Raw genomic sequence first — 22,160 nt, 5'->3', positions numbered from 1 at the left:
GTGATTTGCCTTTTGGTCAGGCAAGACTGTAACATTTTTTTAGTGGCTTCAGATCGTATGTTTTCCCAGATACAGTAACACCTTGTTAAGTTGAAGTCTGTGGGACCATGAAAACTCTTCAAACTAAGTGGATTTTCGATTTACCTGCAAAGAAGAATAAAAAGGAGACTCGAAAAAACAAGGGTGAAACTGCGTGATACAAGCACGTCGCATTTATTTTTCGTGTTGCAGAACTAGTTGAAGTAATCGTCGATGTGGGATTGCTCGGTACGGTAGTTCCCAGCACCAAGGGTCGTGACCGTTAGCTTTATTATCATGCGCAGCATCATAATCACGACTGCTACACTCAACAAAGCTGCAGACCATGTTCAGGGACTCTATAATCATCGCTTAAGCGGGTGCACGAGTGGGCTCACTATTGTATCTGCCGTCGCCTACTGGCACACTGTAGGCGCTGTCGGTGACTTCGTCTTTCACGTCAGTACACAATGTACACTAATAGTTCTAACTAACATTTGTAACGTCTGAATGAACTTGGTAACTGTTTATTGGAGTGGGTCTGTCTTCAGGATGAGTATTCGGGTATGCATAGTGTGCAACCAACGTGTTGCAGAACAGCTGTGCCAGAAGTGTACTTGTGGTAGAAGTATAGTATCGTTGTACTGTGTGCTGTTTTCCTCACGTGACTCTGCATTAAGACTATTCGTATGTCAATAGGAATTATCACTTCTTTCTTTCTTCTCCTTTTTCTTCGACCTTCATCCTTTTGTTTTTAATTTTTCACTCACAGGAGAACAAGGCCCCGGTCGTTCAGGAGGCGTGGGCTTCCAAGTGGGTGACCAAGTGAACGTAGATCTGGATTTAGAAATTGTTCAATCACTTCAGCACGGCCACGGCGGGTGGACAGATGGAATGTACGAGGTGCGTGGAACATGTACCAACGTTGTCACAAGGCCTTCAGGTCATGGCTGTTCTGGGGCTGTATTGTCGGTCGAACACTTTCAGTGTCGCCTTCTGTTCAACATGATATGACGGCCAGTGCGATTCTCCTTTGGAGCAATGACTATCCTGTCTGCTTGCTCATTCATCGAGGGCGTGCTGAAAGTGACAGTACAGCAGTCTTCTGCAAATCTGATTTTTCTTCACTCAATCTTTCGTTAATTCAACTCCAGTTAACTGGATTTTCCAGTTAGTTTGAACCCAGCTGAAGGTCCCAGCCAGTGACCATAAATTTCTATGGGCCAATGCTTGGCCCCCCAGCTGAGACGTTTCTCATTCGACCACTGTCGCTCACATCAAGTCTCGATTTTCTTGTGAACCTCATGTTTTGTTTGGATTGATAGGTCATCAGCGTAAGAGTGAATCAATTATAACTGGCTCTTACTACTCACTAGCTTCACAAAATACCACTGAAATGCAGCTCCCACTTGGTGCTGTGGCCTGTGTATGAAATGCAATGTTGTGACAGCGTATTTGTGTGTGTGGTTAAACATGTGGCTGTCCCAGTAGCTATTGCATTGTGCTGCTGAGCTCAAGGTCCCAGATTCAATTTCAACTGTGGCGCCCACATTGGGATGGGGGCGAAAGGCAAAAACGCTTACATGCTTCAATATAAGTGTGCACATTAAAGCACCCCAGGCAATTGTAATTAATCCAGAGTTCCCCACTATGGCATGTCTCATAATCAGATCGTGGTTCTGTCACAAATCCCAAAATATAACTTTTTTTTTTAAACGTCGAAAATGTATGACTTTTCATCTATCGCAAGGGCTAGTGAACGGCTCAAACACTCAAACATATTGCTTATTTGTTCTCAAACTTCAGGAAGATTGCTTGAGAAGGATTTCAGTTGTGTCTTAAATGTGTTCTTGCAAGTGTGATAGTGAAATAACTACACAGACTTATACATGGTGTTTTGCAGTCTTCTCTGTGTTGTCACATGAACATATTGGTTCTCAAATCTGGCTGGCTCTGCAGTGCATAAATTGATGTTTGGGGAAGCACCTTACTTTGGTACATTGCGGCAGGCATCAGTGCATGCGCAGGAATTGACTCATGCTGGCCACTCGCATTAAAATTTTGTGTCGGGATCCTTTGAAGGGATGCTAGAAAAAAACACTTAATTAGTTTAGGCTGGCAAAGTATTCTTTCAAAGCTCCATTTTTGTTAATTTCACGATAATATGTCGATTACTGGAAGAGAACATGAAGACTGAAGTTCTATTTTCTTGCATTTTAAAGCTCTGAAACACCAGTGACGCTATGCCAGCGTAGCATCGTGTATGTCACCGTATGTTCTCATACTTGGGCCTTTGTGGCTCACTGAAAGCTCTTGAAACTTGCCAAGTTCAGTCTTTGACCCTTTTATAAGCAAACATAGTCCATTTTTTCATTAGGGAGCAGTTGACTAAGCTGGAACGGAAGCCATCAAAATCTATGATATTGCGACGACTTGGTGGGGAAGCTTGAAGGTGGTATTGCCACCCATCTTCTGTTTGTGCGACTTTTCTGGCTTACCAAGCTTCTAACTAACGGTATAAGGGTTGCTCTTTTGATGTTGTAGAATGGTAATTTACAGATACAGCTAAAATTGTTTTTCTCTTTAGGGTCCCTAGCAAAGCTCTTGAGCTGCAACAGTCAAGTCCATGGTCATGAGACACTTGGTTAAGAACAAGCTCTGTTGATAAAATCTTCTGTTCTTTTATTATTGTTGTTGTTAATGCATTTGTCTTTTCATTTCCTTTTTGCAGTGTCTTGGAACAACAGGCACAGTGATTGGAGTTGATGAAGACCACGACATAGTGGTCTCCTATCCAAGTGCAAACAGGTACGAAGCGAGGTGGAGCTTGTGTTTGTTAATCCGATAATGCCGTCTTGAATCGCTCTTCAGTTTCTTCTTTTTTTACTTTGCCACACTTTCTTATGTTCATTATTCAGCAATTCTACCAAGAATAAAGTTATTGTTGTGCTTAAGTGTTCCTTAATTGTAACACCACCAACGTGTTTGGTGCTTAGTCAGCATGCTGTTTAATATCTGCTACAGAGAGCAACATGCAACACCATGTGAAGTTGTGTTGTCACTTGGTAAGGCGTAGAGCATTCCTAAGAATGTAACTGCACTTTCTATTGTACTCATTCTCATTATTCATCCATTCATTTATTCGATTGATTGTCTTGAAATACAGTTGACTAACATTAATTTGACCCTGATGGGACCGATGAAATTGATAGAATTATCCAGCAGGTTGAATTAAACAAGATGCAAAAAAGAATGCCAAAACCCACTGTTTATTCAATTGGCAATATTTTCCCAATTCTAAAATATCCCCGAATCAAATGTGGGACCACTTTCTGTGTGTATTAAGTTGAAAAATTTGTTAGAAATTACATTAAAGCTCCTAAACAAAGTAGAAATCTAATGTGCACCTGGTATGTTAGGAATAAAAAAATAGGCAAGGGTTTAAGTGTGTTGCAGAATGACAGCCGGTTTCCTATAATAAATGTTGCTGCATATTATTTTAAAAAGTCAACTTCGCCGCAATACACCGTGTTATGCGGTAAAGCATGCGAATGCCTCAAAAGCGGTTTTGATATCGTGTCCGATTGTACTGCACAGGAAATTTTCGACCCAATTTCAAAGAAAAAAAAAGGAAAGATATGCACGTGTCAGAGTCTGGTAAATACCGTAATCGGACATTGTGAGCTAGGGTTACTGCTGGAAAATCTTCCAGGGCACGCTGAAAATAGGCATTTTCAACGGGAGACAACATGGGTTCAACACATTCACTGCCCCTAAGCGCCGCCGAGACAGATGCCGTCACTAAAAATGTCACTATTGGGGTTACCATAGGAGTTGCCATAGGGGTCAGGCATATCGCACTGACTGGCCATGTCGTAATTATTTGGTGAAGGCCAACTTTAGGATTGAAATAATGAAAGTTTGGGCCCAAGCAAGAAAACACATGTTCAGTTTTCTACTACTTCATGCAAAAGCCATTAACATGGGACAAGCTGTTCTGAAGTCTATCATGCAAACAACATTTGCTTATGGTATAAAATATCACTGGGAAACTTTAAAGTGTGGCACCCCATATGTTCAGTTATGCTGATGTCACACAAGCTGCAGATTGAAATGAAAGTATGCACATTGGCCCTCACTTGGCGTGTTTCATTCCGTGAGCAGTATACTGTCATTCAAAGCAAAGATTCGTGCATGTTACCCGTGAATGCAGTGGAAAAATTCTGCTATTTCATGATGCGGTTGATGAACATGTTGATAGCGAGATTGTCTGACTGTTTGCACCTTTCAATCTTTTGGGGCGGGGGGACGTGCTGGGTCAGTTATGCTGAGATTTGGAAAACTCACGCACACGGTTATGCAGGGTGCAGTGATACTTTACTGTAGCTACAGCCTCTTTAAGTACATGCTTTAGGGACAGCTGTTGGCCCACCCTATGCCGCATAAATCCTGGCACTCTAGTGATCTGCGTGCTCATGAGTAGCAGTGCCGTGCAGTAGAGTACTGCTGTTCCAGTTGTGATTCACTGTGCTAATCTATTAATCCGGTTAGCATTCTTAGCCCATTTCCCCCACTTTGTGTTTGGGGTCGTGTTTCTAGCTCCTTTGCTCCAGCAGTCTTTCTAATAATAATAAAAAAAAAAGACTTGGAGAAACTTTGGTACTGCTCAGTATTGCAACTGGGCGCCCGGGTGCAGCAGCCTGAGGCTGTATCTGCTCAGCCACAGTCACGGGCTGCGCAACGAGGGATCAGTTATCAGTGTTAGCATGCACCAGAGTGCCACCTGTGAAATTTCGGAGGTCGTGCAAATGCAAAGGGACTTCGCGAGCATGCTGCTAGATGGCGGAACATGTCCAGAGGCACAGATCACAAGTGACCCGTTTCACTGGTGGCTCTTTCGGTTCTCTCAAACCAGAACACGTGGCAAGAAAACAATGGTGATACGCACCCGATTGTGCTCTCATCCATCATCCACCCACCTGCACACCAGTCCCCCCAGTAGCCAATTTCCCTCCACCACTTGAATGCTAATTGCAATAACCATCATGAACATCCCCAAAGGATGCATTCTGCCAGAAATCTTTTCCTGGATGATTCTACAGCAAGAAGTAATATGAGAGGGAATGATGGATTGCTTTTTAAGCAGTGATTACTTGTTATCGGCTGATTTGAACTTGGCATGTTGATACGTAAACTAGCAGATTTCCTGTAAAAAATTTAGTCTCATTGAGCACTTTTATGTAAGTCATGTGTGTTTCGCCACCATGGGCCTTTCGAAAGCAGCTTGCGTGTTCCCTTATTGCTTGAGGAAGTAGAGCGTGCTTTTGCTTATAGGAAGTAGCCTAGCCTTAAAGCTTGTTTCGTTGTTGCCATCAGGTGGACGTTCAACCCAGCTGTGCTAACTCGTGTCAATACTGCACCCACTGCATCGACATCGTCGGCAAGCGGCAGTGGTGCGGGGGACTCGGCCTCATCGCAGCAGTTTGCTGTCGGGGACCTGGTGCAGATCTGCAGTGACCTCGAGCGCATCAAGATCCTCCAGAGGGGTCATGGAGAGTGGGCGGAGGCAATGGCTCCTGTGAGTTTGGATGACATGGTCGCTGTGAACACTGTTTTCAGTTATGCTGCTTTAAATTCTGGTGCGTGTGTGATTGTCACTCGTTTTATGCATCTGTCAAGGGCGAAATAGTGTCTGCACCTTCTGGTGCCGGCGTGTCATCTGCTGACCTGCCTCTTGGCTTACCTAGGGGTCCATGAACTTCTGTGACAAGTAGTTGTCATAGGAGATGGAGCAGGTTATGTGCATGTATGCCGTTGTAATTGGGATCTCCATCGTAGAAGTGGACGAGCTACTCAAGGTTGCAAGAATTAAAAGCTGTACCAGCCTCGGCCATACCTCTTGGTGGAATGATGTGGGTGTAGAAGCACGGCCCTCACAGCTTCACCTTCATCGCCGTAAAGCCTTACCGAGTAACGGCGACTTCGTACATGACATCGGCCCTCATCGGGGCGCACGAGCGCCCAACTGCAGGCACAAATAATCCAATCCGATCCAATCCAATTACCTGGGAGTGTAATGCCTGTGTGTTCTTTAAGCCCTCAGTGTGTCCTTCCATATTGTCGTGTTTTAGTGATGGTGAAAAACCAGAAGGAGTGCCAGAAGTGTGACTTTAGAATCTAACTGTTAATTGGGGGAACCAGCCAAGTAACGTTACAAAGCCAAGTAATGTTACAATCGCAATGACAGCGGTGAGCATGGTTGTCAGTCGTCAAATCTAATCCCTCAAGTCAAGTCCGTTGTCTATTCATACGTGTCTAACTATACATTCCAGAGTAATTGCTTGTCATCATTCACATTTAATACAGAGCGCTATATTTTATTAGGCCTGCCTCTTTCTTTATAGAATTGATGACAACAATCAAGAAATTTTGGATACAGTTCTGACTTTGAACACTTGAGTGTTGGCAATACTATTGCGCCAGTGGCTATGTGCTGTGGTCTTATTGACCCTTTTTCTTGCTTCTTCGTCTGTCCTTTCTTTTCTAGACCCTGGGCAAGATAGGCAGAGTCCAGCAGATTTACCATGACAATGACCTCAAAGTCGAGGTCTGCGGCACGTCTTGGACTTACAACCCTCTCGCTGTCACAAAGATGTCATCAGACGGTGCTGTTGCCGGCGTGTCCAGTGGTGGTGAGTGTGTTTGTCATGTTTAATATGAATGGCAGTGTGTTTTACCTTTCTCTTACAGAGGCTTGTACACGAAAACTTCGGTAGCACATTAGAACCTCGTTAATATGATACCATTTTGAACTATTTCCTGGCTCCAACATTTGCAGTTGAGAACACAAAAAATGACCAAATACAGTTACGCTGTTTTCTTTAGCGGTTAGTACGTTCCCGGAAAACACAATCTTTAGGCACCAATGTTCAATACATCGTCAAACTGCAATCATATGATACATTCTTCAGCCACTAAGGTGTTTTAATGGGAACAAGAAAAAGGCACGAGGCACGCACGATCGAGAGCAGTAGGCTCACGCGACAGCGGCTTCCCTGCAGTACTCGTCCACCTGCGTCATGTGAAAATGTCGGCAGGCACTTAACTTAGCTTCCTCTTCGGGTTTTAGGAAATCTCCTCATGGGTTGTCGTATGCCTCACTCATAGCTATTGCTGCCAACCCTATTGTGAAAGGCATCTTTGCCTATCTGTTTCACAGTGTATGTGGCATAGTGCTGTTGGAAGCGTACAGCATGCGGCGCGAAATGTGCGATATGTTTCGCTCTGCTGGCACCGTACTCCGACGTCATCCACCAGCAACATTACTAGAACACCCCCTAGCTCGATTTTGTTTTAGTTTCTCGTCAGTGTCTCATGCTCACGATTGTACTGCGCTCAATATTACACTGACGCAAACTACCAATTTGTTTAATACTGTTAGAGAACATGCTTATATACTCTTGCAAACACACTTGCGATAGAAAAAAAAAAGGAAAAAAGAGAGAGAAAGAGAAATGCGTAAGCACTCTGTTTATCACGTTCGTCGAAGCCGCGATTGAGTTTGCCAGGGCCAACGGGTGCAAGTGAATGCCGCTGTTCCGGCCCACAGCATCATCACATGTCATTGCCTTGTCATATCTTATATTTCATATCCTCCACAATCGCTGTGTATACACCGTTTCATCAAGCGAGGAGAATACGGCGCGCGGGGGGCCTTTCTTCCTCTCTGGCTTGGGCGATTCGGCGCGGCGCTGCTTGAAAGTATTGCTGTCGCGTGCTGCGGAACGATTTGGAGATGTTTTAGATGGTACTTACTGAAATTTAAGCCATTTCCGTTCATATAAGGTCGTCGGGGAAGCCTTTCGGTGTATCGGTAACTACAGTACGCGGAAATATCTCTTGGGGGCGCAAACACACGATGCTCATTGTTAGCCGCGGTGTGTCTGTGAGTTGTGAAGTCTTTTGCATTTAACGGTTTTAATTCAACGAAGAGAAACGGCGTCTCTGTATTACTAGCATGAAATGGTAAATCTGCTCATTATCTGATCGCTTGGCATAGGGACTAAAACATAAGAGCGCATGCTCGTGCACGGCCAACCTAAGGCAACCACGAAACATCTAAGCGACAGGCGCTATCAAATATTTGTGATGCACCGGCATCGTTCTCGCGCATTTCAAGCCAAGCAGCCTTCAAATTACCATATGTCTACGCTATCCTTCCTGCATGAGGCCGATGGCTCTGCTCAACACAGCGATCACTGCGGTTGGTGAACCGGCACGATACATATGTAAGCTGTGCGCTTCGGCATTGCCTTTTTGGCCTGCATACAGCCATAATATATGAGAGGGATCGCATAAAAAGAATGCGATGCCTATTTTTGAAGACAAAATTTCCGTAATACGTGTGAGTGCGTCGTAGAGAATGGAACGAACACAACCGAAAAAAAAAATTCGGTTATCATCCTTTTTCTCAAAAAAGCAAGAGAAAACGGGCTAACGCCGCAATAGGACCTCGCATAATCACGCCGCCCAACGTTTATAAATATATAACCGCTGATGCCGTATGCTTGGACCATGCGGTATATAGAACAAATATATATGTAGTCCAGCACCTACCACAATAGAGGATAATGCTACAATAAGGTCACATTAGTGATTGGAACATTCAGAAATACACAACTGATCTGCGAGGCTGGTTGTAGGCGTGCACACATCGCGCTGCGTGTTCCGTCCACCTCAACGCCAGCAGAAATTCCGGCGATTACGCCTTAAACCACTTCAGCACGTCTCACAGAACCATTTACCATGTAGAAGACGCACGTCATACTAAACAGACCGCACGACCGCGAAAACAAACGCCAGAACCTACCGCCGAGCGTATACCTGCCATGCAAAAGACCGCTTTCACCCAAGCCAGTATGGCGCTGCTCATAGGCGGCGCCACTGCATTCACAATATGGCGGCGCCTACGAAAAAACGGTCTATATAAGCATCTTCTCTAGCAGTATTAGTATGAGTTGGTAGTTTGTGCCAAGTACGTCTACTTTTTGTTCTTTCTATGTTCATTCTTTAGTACTTCTGTCAGTTTAACACTAAGCGCAATGCAGCCACAAATGTCCACCAACTAGCCCTGTTCATTGCTTTACACTATGCAATAAAAAACTGACAATGCGTGTCTTGGGCTTCTCGAGACCCAGCAGTTTGAGGTGCGTTGGTGTCTAGCGCTGCAACGATTCGCGCTGAGCGGGCATGTCAAAACTTCCCGCCAAAATGTCCCGCTGGAAGAAGCTGATGACCGTCGACGAATTCGAAAAGCGCAAACGTAAGCTTGCTCAAGCCGCAAGCACAATAGCTCAGGCTCCGGTGTCTTGGGCTGCTCAGACGCAACCAGCTTCGTGTACTTTGGGCTCTCGTGCTGCAACGATTCACACGTTTCGCACTATGTAGATGTGAACTGCTGTCCAGTCTGCTAATATTTTTGGAGCCTTCAGATGGTATGTTTTTCTGGTTAGTGTTTCTTTTTGAGCATTCTTTTTCCAGAACGTAAGAACGAGGTTCTACTGTATTTAAGAAAAGGGAAAAAATAAAAGAATGGCGGTAAGCATGACCGAACATCATAATTTTAGAAATATTTATTATGCACTTATTAACAAAATATAAATAATTAACCTTTATAATTTGAGACGGCCATTCAAAGTAACGTGTGGTATGTCCATTCCTGATAAGTCTGTCACGTCAGCAATTCCTTTTAGTGTTACATGTGCGGTGATTTGTGTCATGGTTAGCACCATATTGAATACATGTCATTTGATTAATGTTTATGCACAAGGGATGCTCCAGCAAACAACTCTTCATGCCCTTTTTCCCATTTCTTTTTTTACGTGGCCTTTTGGCAGAACGCCTGAGCGCTTTGCTCAAGAAGCTGTTCGAGAACCACGTCTCCGGAGATGTGAACGAGGAACTGGTTAAGGCGGCGGCCAACGGCGACGCTCAGAAGTGCGAAGAAATTCTGAAGCACCCTGAAGCCAACGTGAGTTGTGCTTCTCATTTGGCCCCTGCTGTTTTACCACTTTCATTTGGCGTGCGCTGCTTCACATGTTAAGATGATTGGTCACCAACTTGCCTAGCTGTCGACATTGCTGAACTTCATTTGATGTCCCTTGGGAAAGGCAACAAAAGTAGCGTGCGCTTTGGGAAGCGTTAAAGCATGTGTGATGGTCAGGCCGATCAGCTATTGGAAGGCGTGCAGATCGGAGGTTGGTTGTTTGCGCTACGATTTAGCCCATATTCAATTTACGCCATACGTGGGATTCCTGGTGCTTGCGGCAATCGCTCCGCGATGGCTTGCAGCCTGTTGCCACGTTGGCCAGTGGCAAATTTTCGTCACAGCCACACCGCTCTCACCATTAGGCCTGATTTTCTTGCACAGTGGTGGCACCCCGAACTTTCTGCCATGAAGTAGGCGACACACAGTACAATATAAGGTCCGATGCACCGGAACAACAGCTGGATCCGAGGTGTTTGGCCGTGCCATAGCGCCAGTCGAACGCCTAGCACGTGACAAAAGTATAAGACGCACGGTACAACTCGACATCTAATGTTGTATTGGATGCCAAATCGTACCATCAAAACTGCTCAAAATTTTTCGCCTTATAATGAATGCACACCCCTACATTGTGCAAATCTTTATGGAAAAAAGTGCGTTCATTGTGTGAGTGAATACGGTATTCAGTATTTGCACACCACTACCTCGCCCCTCTTTTGTGTCAACTGACAGCATCCTGTGCTTGCAAGTTTCCTAATCCCACCACACCAGCTGCTGTACTTCCTCGTTTCTGACAGGCACTTCTCTTGTAAAAAAGCTTGACCAAAAAATTATACGCGTTAAAGTCCAGTGCGAAAACGAAACTGCAATAATGACAAGCTGTTTTCATTGGCATCGAAGATCACTGTAATCCAGGGGTTCCACGAACAGCAGTTTAGAATTCCAAGTGTGGTGAGAATGAATCCTGCCCCACTCCATATCTTCCCCATTCAATTCCACAACTTATTGACTTAGAGAAGAAATTTTTTATTGCATTTTGGATTTAATGAAGGTATCGCACGCCACTTTCGTACTTCGGCAGGCTGCAAGAGACCCACATTGCAGTGTCATGCAAGACTCGTCACTGTGAAGTATGCATGCCCACTTTGGTCACGCTGAACACCTTTAATTCGTGCTTTTGGGGAGAGTTTGGAACATGCGAGCGAGAATCAGTTTGGAAGTTCTTGATGCTGAGAGCCACTTCTGAATTTAGCAACGTGTGCTTGCTCAACTTTTGCTGCTGACGGATTGGCACACATTCACGCATCATTTATGGTTCGGGTGTGTTGGTATCAGTAACACAACATTTTGATACTGGCTGGTTTGCTGTTGGACTGTGCTGCCTTGTCAACCAATATTTTTATGGTGTTGTGAGTTTCATCAATATTTAAAAAAATACTGAAGGTCTTAATAAATATCCACCTCCTACGATCACTAGATTATAACTTTTGTTTTAGAATGCAACAAACCTCATAAAAGTTAGTGCAGTGGATGCCAGAAGAGCAATTTCTTCACCTCCATGTAGTTAGACAGGAGCTTTCAAGCTAAAGCTTCCTGCTACTGCTAACTACTGTTGATGCTTTATTGCTATTTATTGCTGTAAAGTAGGGAAATACACTTTTGCAACCTGTTTTACTAGATGTTTACCAGTGTAGACTAGTATATTATTGTGTGTGAACAGGACTTCCGAGCCGTCAAGAAATTTTGTCAGGCTGTGATTGGTCTATTTCGTTAGACTGCTGTGGCAGCTACTACGCAGGACACCGGAAGCTAATCCAGGCTGCTCATGTTAAAGATTGCAAGATAATTATCGTGCTTAGCGCTGGACACAGCTTAGAGATACTTCTTCATAGTCAAGCAGTGGTAGCTTCAATGTTATTGGTTGTTTTTTGATTCCATGAACTTAATGGCGGCACCTTGTCATACTTCTTGGCCTTTTCTTCTTGTGTGCTGAAATGCTTTCTCAAACATGACCTGACAGAATGGTCATTCTGAAGAGAAGAAGAAGAAAAGGAACCCTTTAAAACTGCAGCTGACTCGTGTCACCTTGCTTTTGCAATATCCAGGTGAACGGGGTGTTTGCGAGTCATACCGCCCTCCAGGCTGCCAGCCAGAATGGTCATGTGGAGGTGGTCAAGATCCTCCTGCGCCATAGCGCTGATGTTGAGATTGAGGTGAGTCGTTCGTTCATGTTCTGAACGAGCACCGTGTTCATTCCTCATTTTACAGTGTCTCTGTTTACACTAAGCTATTTCATTCCAAACAAGAAACTTCCATTTTCTGGTCCTCAATTTAAAGCAAGTGTTCTTTAGTAAGTAAGTGTGCTACATCCGGAAAATGCCGGGGGAACATTAATCGCTTGTTGGGCGCTCTCACTGCTGTCTTATTTCCCAAGGACCACGCGAGGTCGTCGCATGCCTGTCTCAGCATCACAAACGCGTATAAGCACTGCTACGCCTCCTGCCATCGTGCCCCTAATGAAGGAGCCAGTCGGGGGTCCGAAACATCCAGTTTTTAAATAAATTTGGATTGGAGTTTTCCCAGTGCTTAATTCACACCCATCGTTGCTCAGAGTGTTGCAGGGCACTTTCCCAAACTGCCCATGACCTTGTGTAATGCACGTCAGTGCGGCGCCTAGTATGTGACAGTAAGCAGTGGCTTAATTTACGGTGGTGCCACGTTGCGGTGGCTGTGTGCAGCCTCTTCACCGTGTGTTGCGCTGTGTCCTTTGCCGTACCTTGCGACAGGACAAAGATGGCGACCGTGCCGTGCACCACACCGCCTTTGGAGACGAGCCGAGCGTGATGGAGCTTTTAGCTCGTGCCGGCGCTGACCTGAATGCGCGCAACAAGCGTCGCCAGACTCCCCTGCACATTGCAGTGAACAAGGGCCACATGGGCGTCGTCAAGACCTTGCTAGACCTGGGCTGCCACCCGAGTCTGCAGGTGAGCCGGGGAGCATTTCTTTTTAGCGGGCTCTGAGCAAGTTGGAACGTTTTTAATGAATACGGACAGTGCATGGAGTGTAAGACGCCGAATTACATCTCCAAAGAATTGCAGCACTGTGCTTTGTTGGTAGCTTGCAGAATGAAGAAACTGGCACACAATCTTCTTCTTGTAGGCGTCATTCTTCTTCACCAGCTGTGGCAATACCAGTTCGATTTGTGTGGCTGTTGACTTTCACACACTGACTGCTCGATCGTTCAGCGTAGCAGCAGTTAAAGAAATAAAGAAAAAGGTTCATCATTAGGTCATGGTCGATCATTGAAGGAAAACTTAAGCACAGCATACGCCCTAGAAGCAATGCAGTAAAACCCCACCCATACGTTTTTAAAGGGACCGTGGAAAAAAGAACACATACCAGCCGGGAAAATGTAACTCTGAAGAAGGGTGCAAATCGTCACAGCACGTCAGAAACAGTCTGAGTGGCTGCCAGTGCATTTATTGAGATGTCTCTGTGCTCATACTGTGACCAGGAATGGCAGATGTTTGCACGTCTATTTAAGGGACACATACGGTGTTCCGTGACACTGGCCCCTATCACAATATTTTGTGTATGCTTCACCGCATAACATGGCTCTGCTGTGCTGAAGCTGACTAAAGTGAACCGGCAATTGTGAAATACAAATAAGTCCCTTGCAGGCCCCAAAGTAAATGTTGTCCTGTACTTGGCAGAATTGGCCCAGTGTGCGTAGTTCCCGGTAGGTTTTAATCGACGTGCACTTTTTCAGATGTTTCGCCAACTGCTCTATGCATGCTTTTGCCCAGTGTTTATGCAGCTTTGTTTGTTTATTGTAAACTTCGCGTCGTTTGTTGCAATGAACTGGTATCTTGTTGCAATGAATTGGTCACTTGTTTCAACAAATTGTCACTTGATACAACATGCGAGAACCAGTTTTCTCCCTGCGCAGTTATATTTATGTGGCGGCCACTTTCCAATGCAACGTAAGATGCAGGAACTTTACAGTATGGCGAACATAGTACATAGGAGTCGATGGGATTTAGGTTGGGACCACGAAAATACAACATAGCAGCCGGGAAAACACAACAGCAAGGAATGTATCAACGGGGTTCCATTATATCTCAGAAGGTGATAGATCACTTGTGTATGTATCAGTGTATAACTCCTGAAGGTGTGGGCATTCCAGTGCTCTTCAGACAGAGATTACGAGATTAGACACAGTTGTAGAAAGAAAGGCTTAGAAGAAAACTGGCTTGCTCTGTTATCTTCAGGACTGCGAGGGGGACACACCGCTCCACGATGCCATCAGCAAGAAGCGGGACGACATGCTTACCCTCCTCCTAGACCACAACGCGGACATCACGCTCACCAACAACAATGGCTTCAACGCCCTTCACCACGCGGCGCTCCGAGGCAACCCAAGGTCTGTGCAGCATTTCTTCTGCCTGCCCTCGCTTTTCTTCTTTTGCAGATGACACTCGACGAGGAACACATTGTCGCTAGTTTTCTTTATCGCTTGCCAGACAGCTTTCCCAGCACGAGACTGCTCTGGGCAAACTCGGGATTTCACGTTTGGTCATATTGACTGTGAAGTGATGTTTCTGTGGGGGTTCAACTTGTCTTGCACTCGTTTAATGTGATACTGAAGGTAGCATGTGAAAAATTATGTACAAAAACTACCATTAACGTCTGAAGGTTGTTTGAAACTGGCATTGCTAAGCCTTCCAAAAGACGGATGTGGGTTTGCAATTGTTGTTTCGCTGCAATGCCCCTGAAGAAAACCAAGTGCTAGGTCAGGGGACACGTGGACCCATCTTTACCAATGGGTGTCTGGCAGCGGGTTTCGAATGAACCATCTCCCGCAGCCAAGGCTGTAGCTTTAGCCACTAGGCCATGGCTACGGTTTGTGTTGCGCATTTGCCTTCTCTCTTGTTCCAGCGATGAAAAAGCAATGAGGAAGACAGCCAGCCACCATCTGGTCTGTGGCTAAGTGCAGGCATAATTTGATCTTGCTACTGACTGACTTTGTCGCGGGGTAGTCATGGTGCACAAGTAGAAGGGGTTGCTTGGAAGAATGAAACCATTTATCGGGTGGTCTTTTTCCCTGAAAGCAAGGCAATTCTGAAATGACAGGGATAGCATCAAGCCCTATCAGGGGTCAACGAGGTAAAGGATGCTTCTTGCATCCATTGATTGATATATGTGCACATCATCTTGCTTTATAGAGAACGGTTGGTGGTGCTAACCTAGGTTTGGGAATGTGCTACACCATTCATAGCAGGCAAACAATCTGGTTTGACGGTGTCAAAGTGGTGACAATGTCTATGAGTTTACGAAAACTGAGTATCTCGTGCACAATGTGTGAGAGTGATAGAATGATAACAGTGACCATTGCAGAGGCAAGAAAAAAGCTACACAATTAAAAATAATAGTCCTTGTCATCCTTCAATCATTTAACAATTTGTTGTTTGTGAGGAAGACAGTGAAAAAATGGTTGCGAACGTTGCTAGTTAGATCCAAATAAATCAGTTTGTCAGTAGAAGGAGGAACATATAGAAAGCTGTAATGGCTGCTTATTTGCAGAATTAGAGACTTGAGAGTTTATACCATATGCATACTTGCCAATTCTCCCAGATTTCAACCAGTGGACAGGCCACACACATCTTTCAGCCAAACGATAACTGCATATGATGAATCATTGCCAGCTTGTTTCACTCCCGCTGCGAGACCTTCGATCCCTCCATGGTGCCTCGCTCAGCCAAAAATCAACCTCGCAATGCCTGGCATCTAAAAAAAAGCTGATCTGTCATCACCAGCCCTTAGACAGCTCACGCTACTATATTTGTACGAGAACTACCGTGACTCTACGCATATTTACACTGATGGATCTGTCCTTCCAAGCAGCTCCGTGGCGGCAATCGTCATACCAGCGAAAGCTACAACAATCAAGTTTAAGACGACCCACGCGACAACATCGACGGCAGCAGAGCTCGCAGCACTCTTTACTGCTCTTCATCACATTGGTGATGAACCGCCACACAAATGGACAATATTCTGCGATTCGAAGGCGGCACTGCAGTCTCTAGTGTCACCTTTACGACGCGGACCGCACGAACAACTAATATTCCATATTACAGAGACATTACACCATATAAGTGATGCAGGCCACGAAATAACCTTTCAGTGGCTTCCAAGTCACTGCGGCATTATCGGCAATGAACGGGCGGATCACGCTGCCCGCTCAGCCCATACTGAGGAGCGCCACGTCCCAATTCCTCTTTCTAGAACTGACGCGGCACGGAAGCTCCGCCTACTTGCTCGGCAGTGCACCGCGTCGCAATGGAATGAGCCACATTTAAGAAATCCGCGACTGTACTCACTTGATCCAACATTAAGTCTTCGAGCGCCATCACAGCTTCGCCGTAGAGACGCCACACTTTTATATCGACTTTGGTTGGGCGTTGCCTTTACTAAAGCCTATGCCTTCCGCATAGGGATGACCGACACCCCAACCTGTGACCACTGCGGCCATGAAGAATCAATTGGCCATATTTTGTGCGCCTGCCCGCAGTACAGTCCACAGAGGGCATGCCTTAGCCACGAACTTGACCAACTGGACGACCAACCGCTATCCGAAAAAAGAATTCTGCAACATCGAAAGGACCTACCGTCACAGAAGAAGGCCGTGCAAGCGCTTTTGCGCTTCTTGCGATCTACCGGCCTGTGTGAACGACTTTAACTGGAACGCCTTTTGTGCGTGTGTCTCCATGTGTGCACGTGCGTTTTTTTTTTTTGCGTTTTCCTCTCTGTCATCTTTCTAACCCCTATCCCCCATCCCCAGTGTAGGGTAGCAAACCGGAGACTCATATCTGGTTAACCTCCCTGCCTTTCCTCTTCATTCTCCCTCTCTCTCTCTCTCCCAGATTTCAGATACAATCTATGAGTTTGGGCTCCTTCTGCAATTTTACTATGTTGCATCAAGTTAAAAAGAAAAATCTGTTCTTGAAAAAGTTTTACACATGTCGAGTGGCGCGAGATAGCGAAAAAAAAAAGGAGATGAATGCTAAAAAAGTTGGAATGATACCTATGGCGCCCTCTTGTGCCAGTGCAAGACACCTCGTACAGCAAGTGTTAGTGCCTGTACACTTATCACTGGCTACGCGCCGGTGCTGAAATGTCCACCCAGACTTCTTTCTTCTGCTGTCCCAACGCTCCACAAGGGACATTAAATGTCAGTCATAATTAACAAAGTGCATGTAGATCTTACAAAGTATGCATACTCGTGGTAAGTTCAAACAATGCTCGTGCCAGCTGTGGGAGGTGGAACGCTGCGCTGGCTCCATTACCACATCAAATTAGTATACCAAATTATAGACAAATACGAATTTACGGTCTGCACATCCTTTTCTACGGAATTTTCTATTAACCTCTTTATTATGAGGTCTACAACACGTCTTTCGACATCCAGTAAAATTATGACCTTACACATTTTGCCAAATAATCTCTTATAGACCTTCCACAAAAAGTTGCTTGGAATCTTATGAAATACAGTGAAACCAAAGGAAAAAAGAATTGTCTGCAGAAGGTTTGTATATATCCTATATGACGAAGAAGTAGTTAGCGAAATGGCAGCTCAGTCTGTTTAAAATCTATGAACTATCATAGACTGTCGAGCTGGACTTTATGAGGAAGTGGCGACGCCCTTCCTCCAAGCGATTGAAGAAAAGCTCTACAAGCAACAGTACACTTCTGAACCGTTGATCTGAAGCAGAGCACTTGTCGAATTTCGCGCCCAAGTTGCGAAGTTCTGCGAGAGGTGGCGCCACCGTACCTTCTCGTCCCCCTCTATTAGTCCATCCGTCGCGCCATGACCGAAATGAAACGAAAAAAAAAATGGTTTTCGTTCCTGATTCGCCACATTCTCTGGAGATTCTTCGTCCATGCATCTCCTTTACTTGTGTCGTTTGTAAATTCACGCGAGCTTGCTGTAATTTTAGAGGTGGCAGCAATGCTATTGCGTTATTGCGGTTTTCATCGTGGTTGGTTAAGAGGCATGCGCATTAGTAATAATTTCGTGAGCGTTTGAAATCGATGACCGGCTAATAGCTTTTCCGGTGGTGGTAGACCTGCATAATAGCTCAAACGAAAAAAAAAAAGAAGCGCTTCTTTTGATGCAGTCACTTTTGATAATACTGGTATGCTAAGTGAAAGAGGCCCGATTGAAATTACGTATATTGAAATTACGTATTGATCTTCAGTTGTGCTTCCACAATCTGAATTTCATTTAAGAACTTGCGACATAAAGAACAGCTCGCGCACTTTTCTGTTTTTTCTGCGCAACTCGGCAGTAGCGTCGAGTTTTTGTGCCGAGTAAATGCGTGCTGTTTTTCTGTAGTGACGCTCACGTTATGCAGACGAACACAAGTCGGTTCAAACCTAGTCGAACCGTTCATTTTTCTTTCCAATTTCTTTTTAGGCTTCGGAGTTCGACCGTAAGTGAGCCGCTTTCGCCGAACCGGAACGCAAAGAAAAGTTTCGTTTCGACCTTCTGGCGCCCGACAAGTCCCGCCGAGAGATGGCGCCACCACCAGATTTTCCGGTCTCCTCTATTATTAGTTCACCCGTCGTGCCTCGCTGACTCTGGGATTAAAAAAAAAATAGAAAACGGCGCCGGACTGTTCTCGCGCTGCCGCATTCCTTCTTGCATTTCAACGTGTCAGGCCTACCCACACTGCTTTAACGTCTCCTCCTTTTGTTTTCTTTTTTTCATCCCAAAGCCGCGGAGATTGCGTTCCCGCACACTCAACGGCTTCCCTAATTAAGCGGCCGAATGAGCTTCTAGTTCTGCTTGCTCCGTTTTCCCCATTAGGGAAAGAACGGGGCGAATAATGGAAGGAAAAACTAAAGAAGGGAAGCTGAGAGAGAGAGAGAAAGAAAGAATAAAACCGACGTGTCTCGTCCGCGTCGTACTAATTCCGCGCGTTGTCAGGAGATAATGTCGACACGTGTACACCTTTCTCCGCAGCGTACGCCTTTAGGGAGGAGAGGATGGAGAGAGTGAAAGAAAAGAAAAGAAAGAGCTGGGCCAATTAGTGGTTTGCGTATAGTCGACCGACGCATAGTAGACACTTGGCCCCCGACGGCCGCATTCTTGGCCCCGCTGTCGTAGCCAGGTTGCGTGTCGTTTCGGTTTTCCCGCCTCCGCCCTACGTTTCTATTTCTTTTTTTTTTCCTGTCTTCCTCTCTATAGTCATTCCCGGGCTATATAATTCTGTTTACACATTCCAGGGGGGAGGGGGTCGCGCGTGATGCTCTTTCGCGTCGACGGATTGTTTGCGTTCCTTCTTTGATCGCCCAGCGTTCAGCGTGATCATCGTGCACGTACGCTGCTTGTCGTGCGCGCGCCTGCCCCGTCGAGTGTGTGCAGGGCTCGTTAGCTGTTTGGTGCCGTGCCGCTGTCACCGCCGGCCCCAAACCCTCCTCCTCTCTCCCCCGCCCCCCTTCCCATCGGCGCTAAACGCGCTTCTTCTTGCCTTCATAATTGGTGTCGACTCACTTGCGTGTACTATACTGTTCGCGACGAGTGTCGAATGTTTTCGTTTTAACGAAGTTCTCGGTTTAAAGGAGCTTTCACTGGCACATAGTTTCGAAGTTGTCGAATCTCGGCCGCGCATCGTCTCTCTCGCGTAAAAGGAACTACACGCGCGCGCACGCACGCACCCACGCACGCGAGGAAAGCGCCGAATTTATAGGCGATGATTGTCAGTGGAAGGAAATAGCGTAACGGCTGCCGTATTGGTGCCGTTAGGATGTTCTGGTTAGCTTTTGTAATTTGTTCTGTGCGTAATGAAGTATTAACCAGCACATCTGCGGCACAAGCCGCCTACGACCGGAAAAGAAATGGACTAAAAAAGCCAACGTCACAGAAGCTCTTCCGCACGACTCTCGCGCAGAGAGGGAAAGCAGAAGTGTTCGCAGGACAAAGACGTATTTCGCCGCGGTCGCGTTGGGTGGCGTTTGTGGAGAGGCGCTGATTGAGCGATTCGTGTTTGTCGAAGGTGTTTGTTGATGCGTTTAACGTGCGTCGCTACGCTTCACACTTCTCTGTGTACGCACGGCTCTGCCGCTCGCGCATTGCCTGCCCCATGCACTCGCGAAACATATCGCGTAAGACTGTGTAGGTCGTCGCTGCATTCCGCATCGCACGTTACGAGGCCGTGCGAACTTGAGCTTGCATCGTTTGTTTCCTCGCGTTAGCATTTATTTAAGGCGATTCAAGAACGTGCCGTGAGGTACAAACGTCGGTGTCAGTGGCGTAGCTAGGTCGTCTGGCACCCGGGGCCCTTAGATCTTCTGTCAACCCCCCCTCCCCGGGTGTAGCCGGCGGAATGAGGGGTGTCTTCAGACGTATATGACACCTCCCCCCCCCCCTTCGCCCCTTGCACCCGGGGCCCACGGCCCCCCGACCCCCCTTGTTGCTACGCCACTGGCCGGTGTGCCATCCCGATTGTGCCTCAAGCGCGCAAGGCTACATATAAACAAGGATAGAAGACGAGAAACATGGTACGGCGCTGATTTCCAACTGTTAGCGGTGTCGTGCAACTGGTTTCGTTCGCCGAATGTAAACATTCATACATTATATTGCGATCGAAACGTCGACGTTGATAGTACAGAAGCGCCGTTTTCACCTGATCGCACGAAACCACTGTTACGTCTACGTCGTATCAAACGGGCGTGCGATATGTTCGAAATAATCTAGCTGCTTATTGGTGCGGGAAATCGATGGCACAGTTGCACATTTCCACATCACGGATGCCACGATTTCAACGTCACACTTGCCTTTGATATCAGGCTGCAGTAAGGGGGTTTCCACGTAGCGTGATTAGGTGACAGCAGTGGTTCTGCAGTTTTAGTGTTGGTGTTTTCATCTCGCAAGCGTTCTTTCTGCGTATGTCTCTCTGTCCCTGTTGGTCCTTGCGCCACAAGCGTATGCAGGGATCGAGAACGCTTCGCCTAAAGCAGTTCCCAGCGAGTGTGTCGAAATCTGTCATAACTTTTTTTTTTGTTTTTGGTTCGATGCACCGTGGTGACGTCACTTGCTGTCACACGTGACTGTTTTTGCCGTCCACCGAAGTCGTCATCGTCCGCGACACTCGTCCTCACGCGAGTCACGTGCGAGGCCTTCCTCGACGCCGGTGTTGCGTGTCCGTCGCCTTCATTAACGTTATATTGCGGCTGCATGGCACCGGCGTTCTTCTCCGTCGTTATCATCCGCGCGCCTCGACGCCTTTTTCTCCCGCTCACGTCGGCGCGGCGCCCATTTTCCTGCCCGCCTCGTTAGGAGATGCCCCCCCCCCCCCCCACATCCTCCTTCCCCCGTTCCTGTCCCCATTGTCACGGTCCTCCGATCGTATACTGCGTAGTTTTTCTGATTTGCCGTACGGAAGGGAGGGGGAAAGAAGCGGCCATCCGCCCGACTATGCGGGTTTATTCAGAAATGAAGCCTCGCGGTCGAAGGGGAAGTTGTCCTGGCTCGAGAATCGAGCCCGGGAGCAACGCCTTTTCGGGGCTGTTTCTGTATACTTTATGGGCTAACCAGCAGTCTGGCAGGTAGCCGCGCGAGGTTTGGTCAGTCCACGACTCGAAGCTCAGGGACTCGGAACCTGTCAAAACAGTCCTGCGGAACTTCGCAAGATGGGAGGGACGTTCACAGAAGTGGAAAGCTGTCGTACACGCAACTTGCGGCTCGAAACTACAAACCTGTCAAAAAAAAAAAAAAAAACGAAACGCATCGTTTTCCTTTGTAAAGCTTCGTGGTGCTGTGCAGTCGGATGAATGTCAATTTTGTTCCCTTTCGTGAACCTTGCTACATCTTACAGGCGTCCATGGAAGTCCCTCCACCTTTTTCGGTTCAGTTTGGCGAGGTAACGCCGCATGTGTCTTTGTGCCCGTCGACGAGTTCTGAGGTTTTCGATATTCTTAGTACGCAGAGCCTTTCTTTCGGCACGCCTTCGAATGGCACCTAACCTTTTGAATTCTTCGCCTTTAATGGATAATTTACAATGCTTAGTGGCAGAGCGGGTACTTTGTTCGAAGC

General features: G+C 46.4%; 1 protein-coding gene across 2 annotated transcripts in view; it reads left to right on the top strand.

Moving 5' to 3' along the window:
• mib1 (E3 ubiquitin-protein ligase mind bomb 1) overlaps nt 1-22,160 on the top strand; it is a 592,519-nt gene that overhangs the window by 13,322 nt on the left and 557,037 nt on the right. For both annotated transcript variants that reach the window (XM_075668982.1, XM_075668983.1), the window contains exons 5-12: nt 791-921; nt 2,750-2,826; nt 5,395-5,596; nt 6,566-6,710; nt 9,915-10,048; nt 12,169-12,276; nt 12,850-13,047; nt 14,335-14,486. In XM_075668982.1, coding sequence (XP_075525097.1) covers nt 791-921; nt 2,750-2,826; nt 5,395-5,596; nt 6,566-6,710; nt 9,915-10,048; nt 12,169-12,276; nt 12,850-13,047; nt 14,335-14,486 — 1,147 coding nt within the window. The remainder of the gene's footprint in view (nt 1-790; nt 922-2,749; nt 2,827-5,394; nt 5,597-6,565; nt 6,711-9,914; nt 10,049-12,168; nt 12,277-12,849; nt 13,048-14,334; nt 14,487-22,160) is intronic.

The sequence above is a fragment of the Dermacentor variabilis genome, chromosome 9 (assembly GCF_050947875.1).
Source record: "Dermacentor variabilis isolate Ectoservices chromosome 9, ASM5094787v1, whole genome shotgun sequence".
Lineage (NCBI taxonomy): Eukaryota > Metazoa > Arthropoda > Arachnida > Ixodida > Ixodidae > Dermacentor > Dermacentor variabilis.
This window is presented reverse-complemented; position numbering and strand designations above follow the sequence as displayed.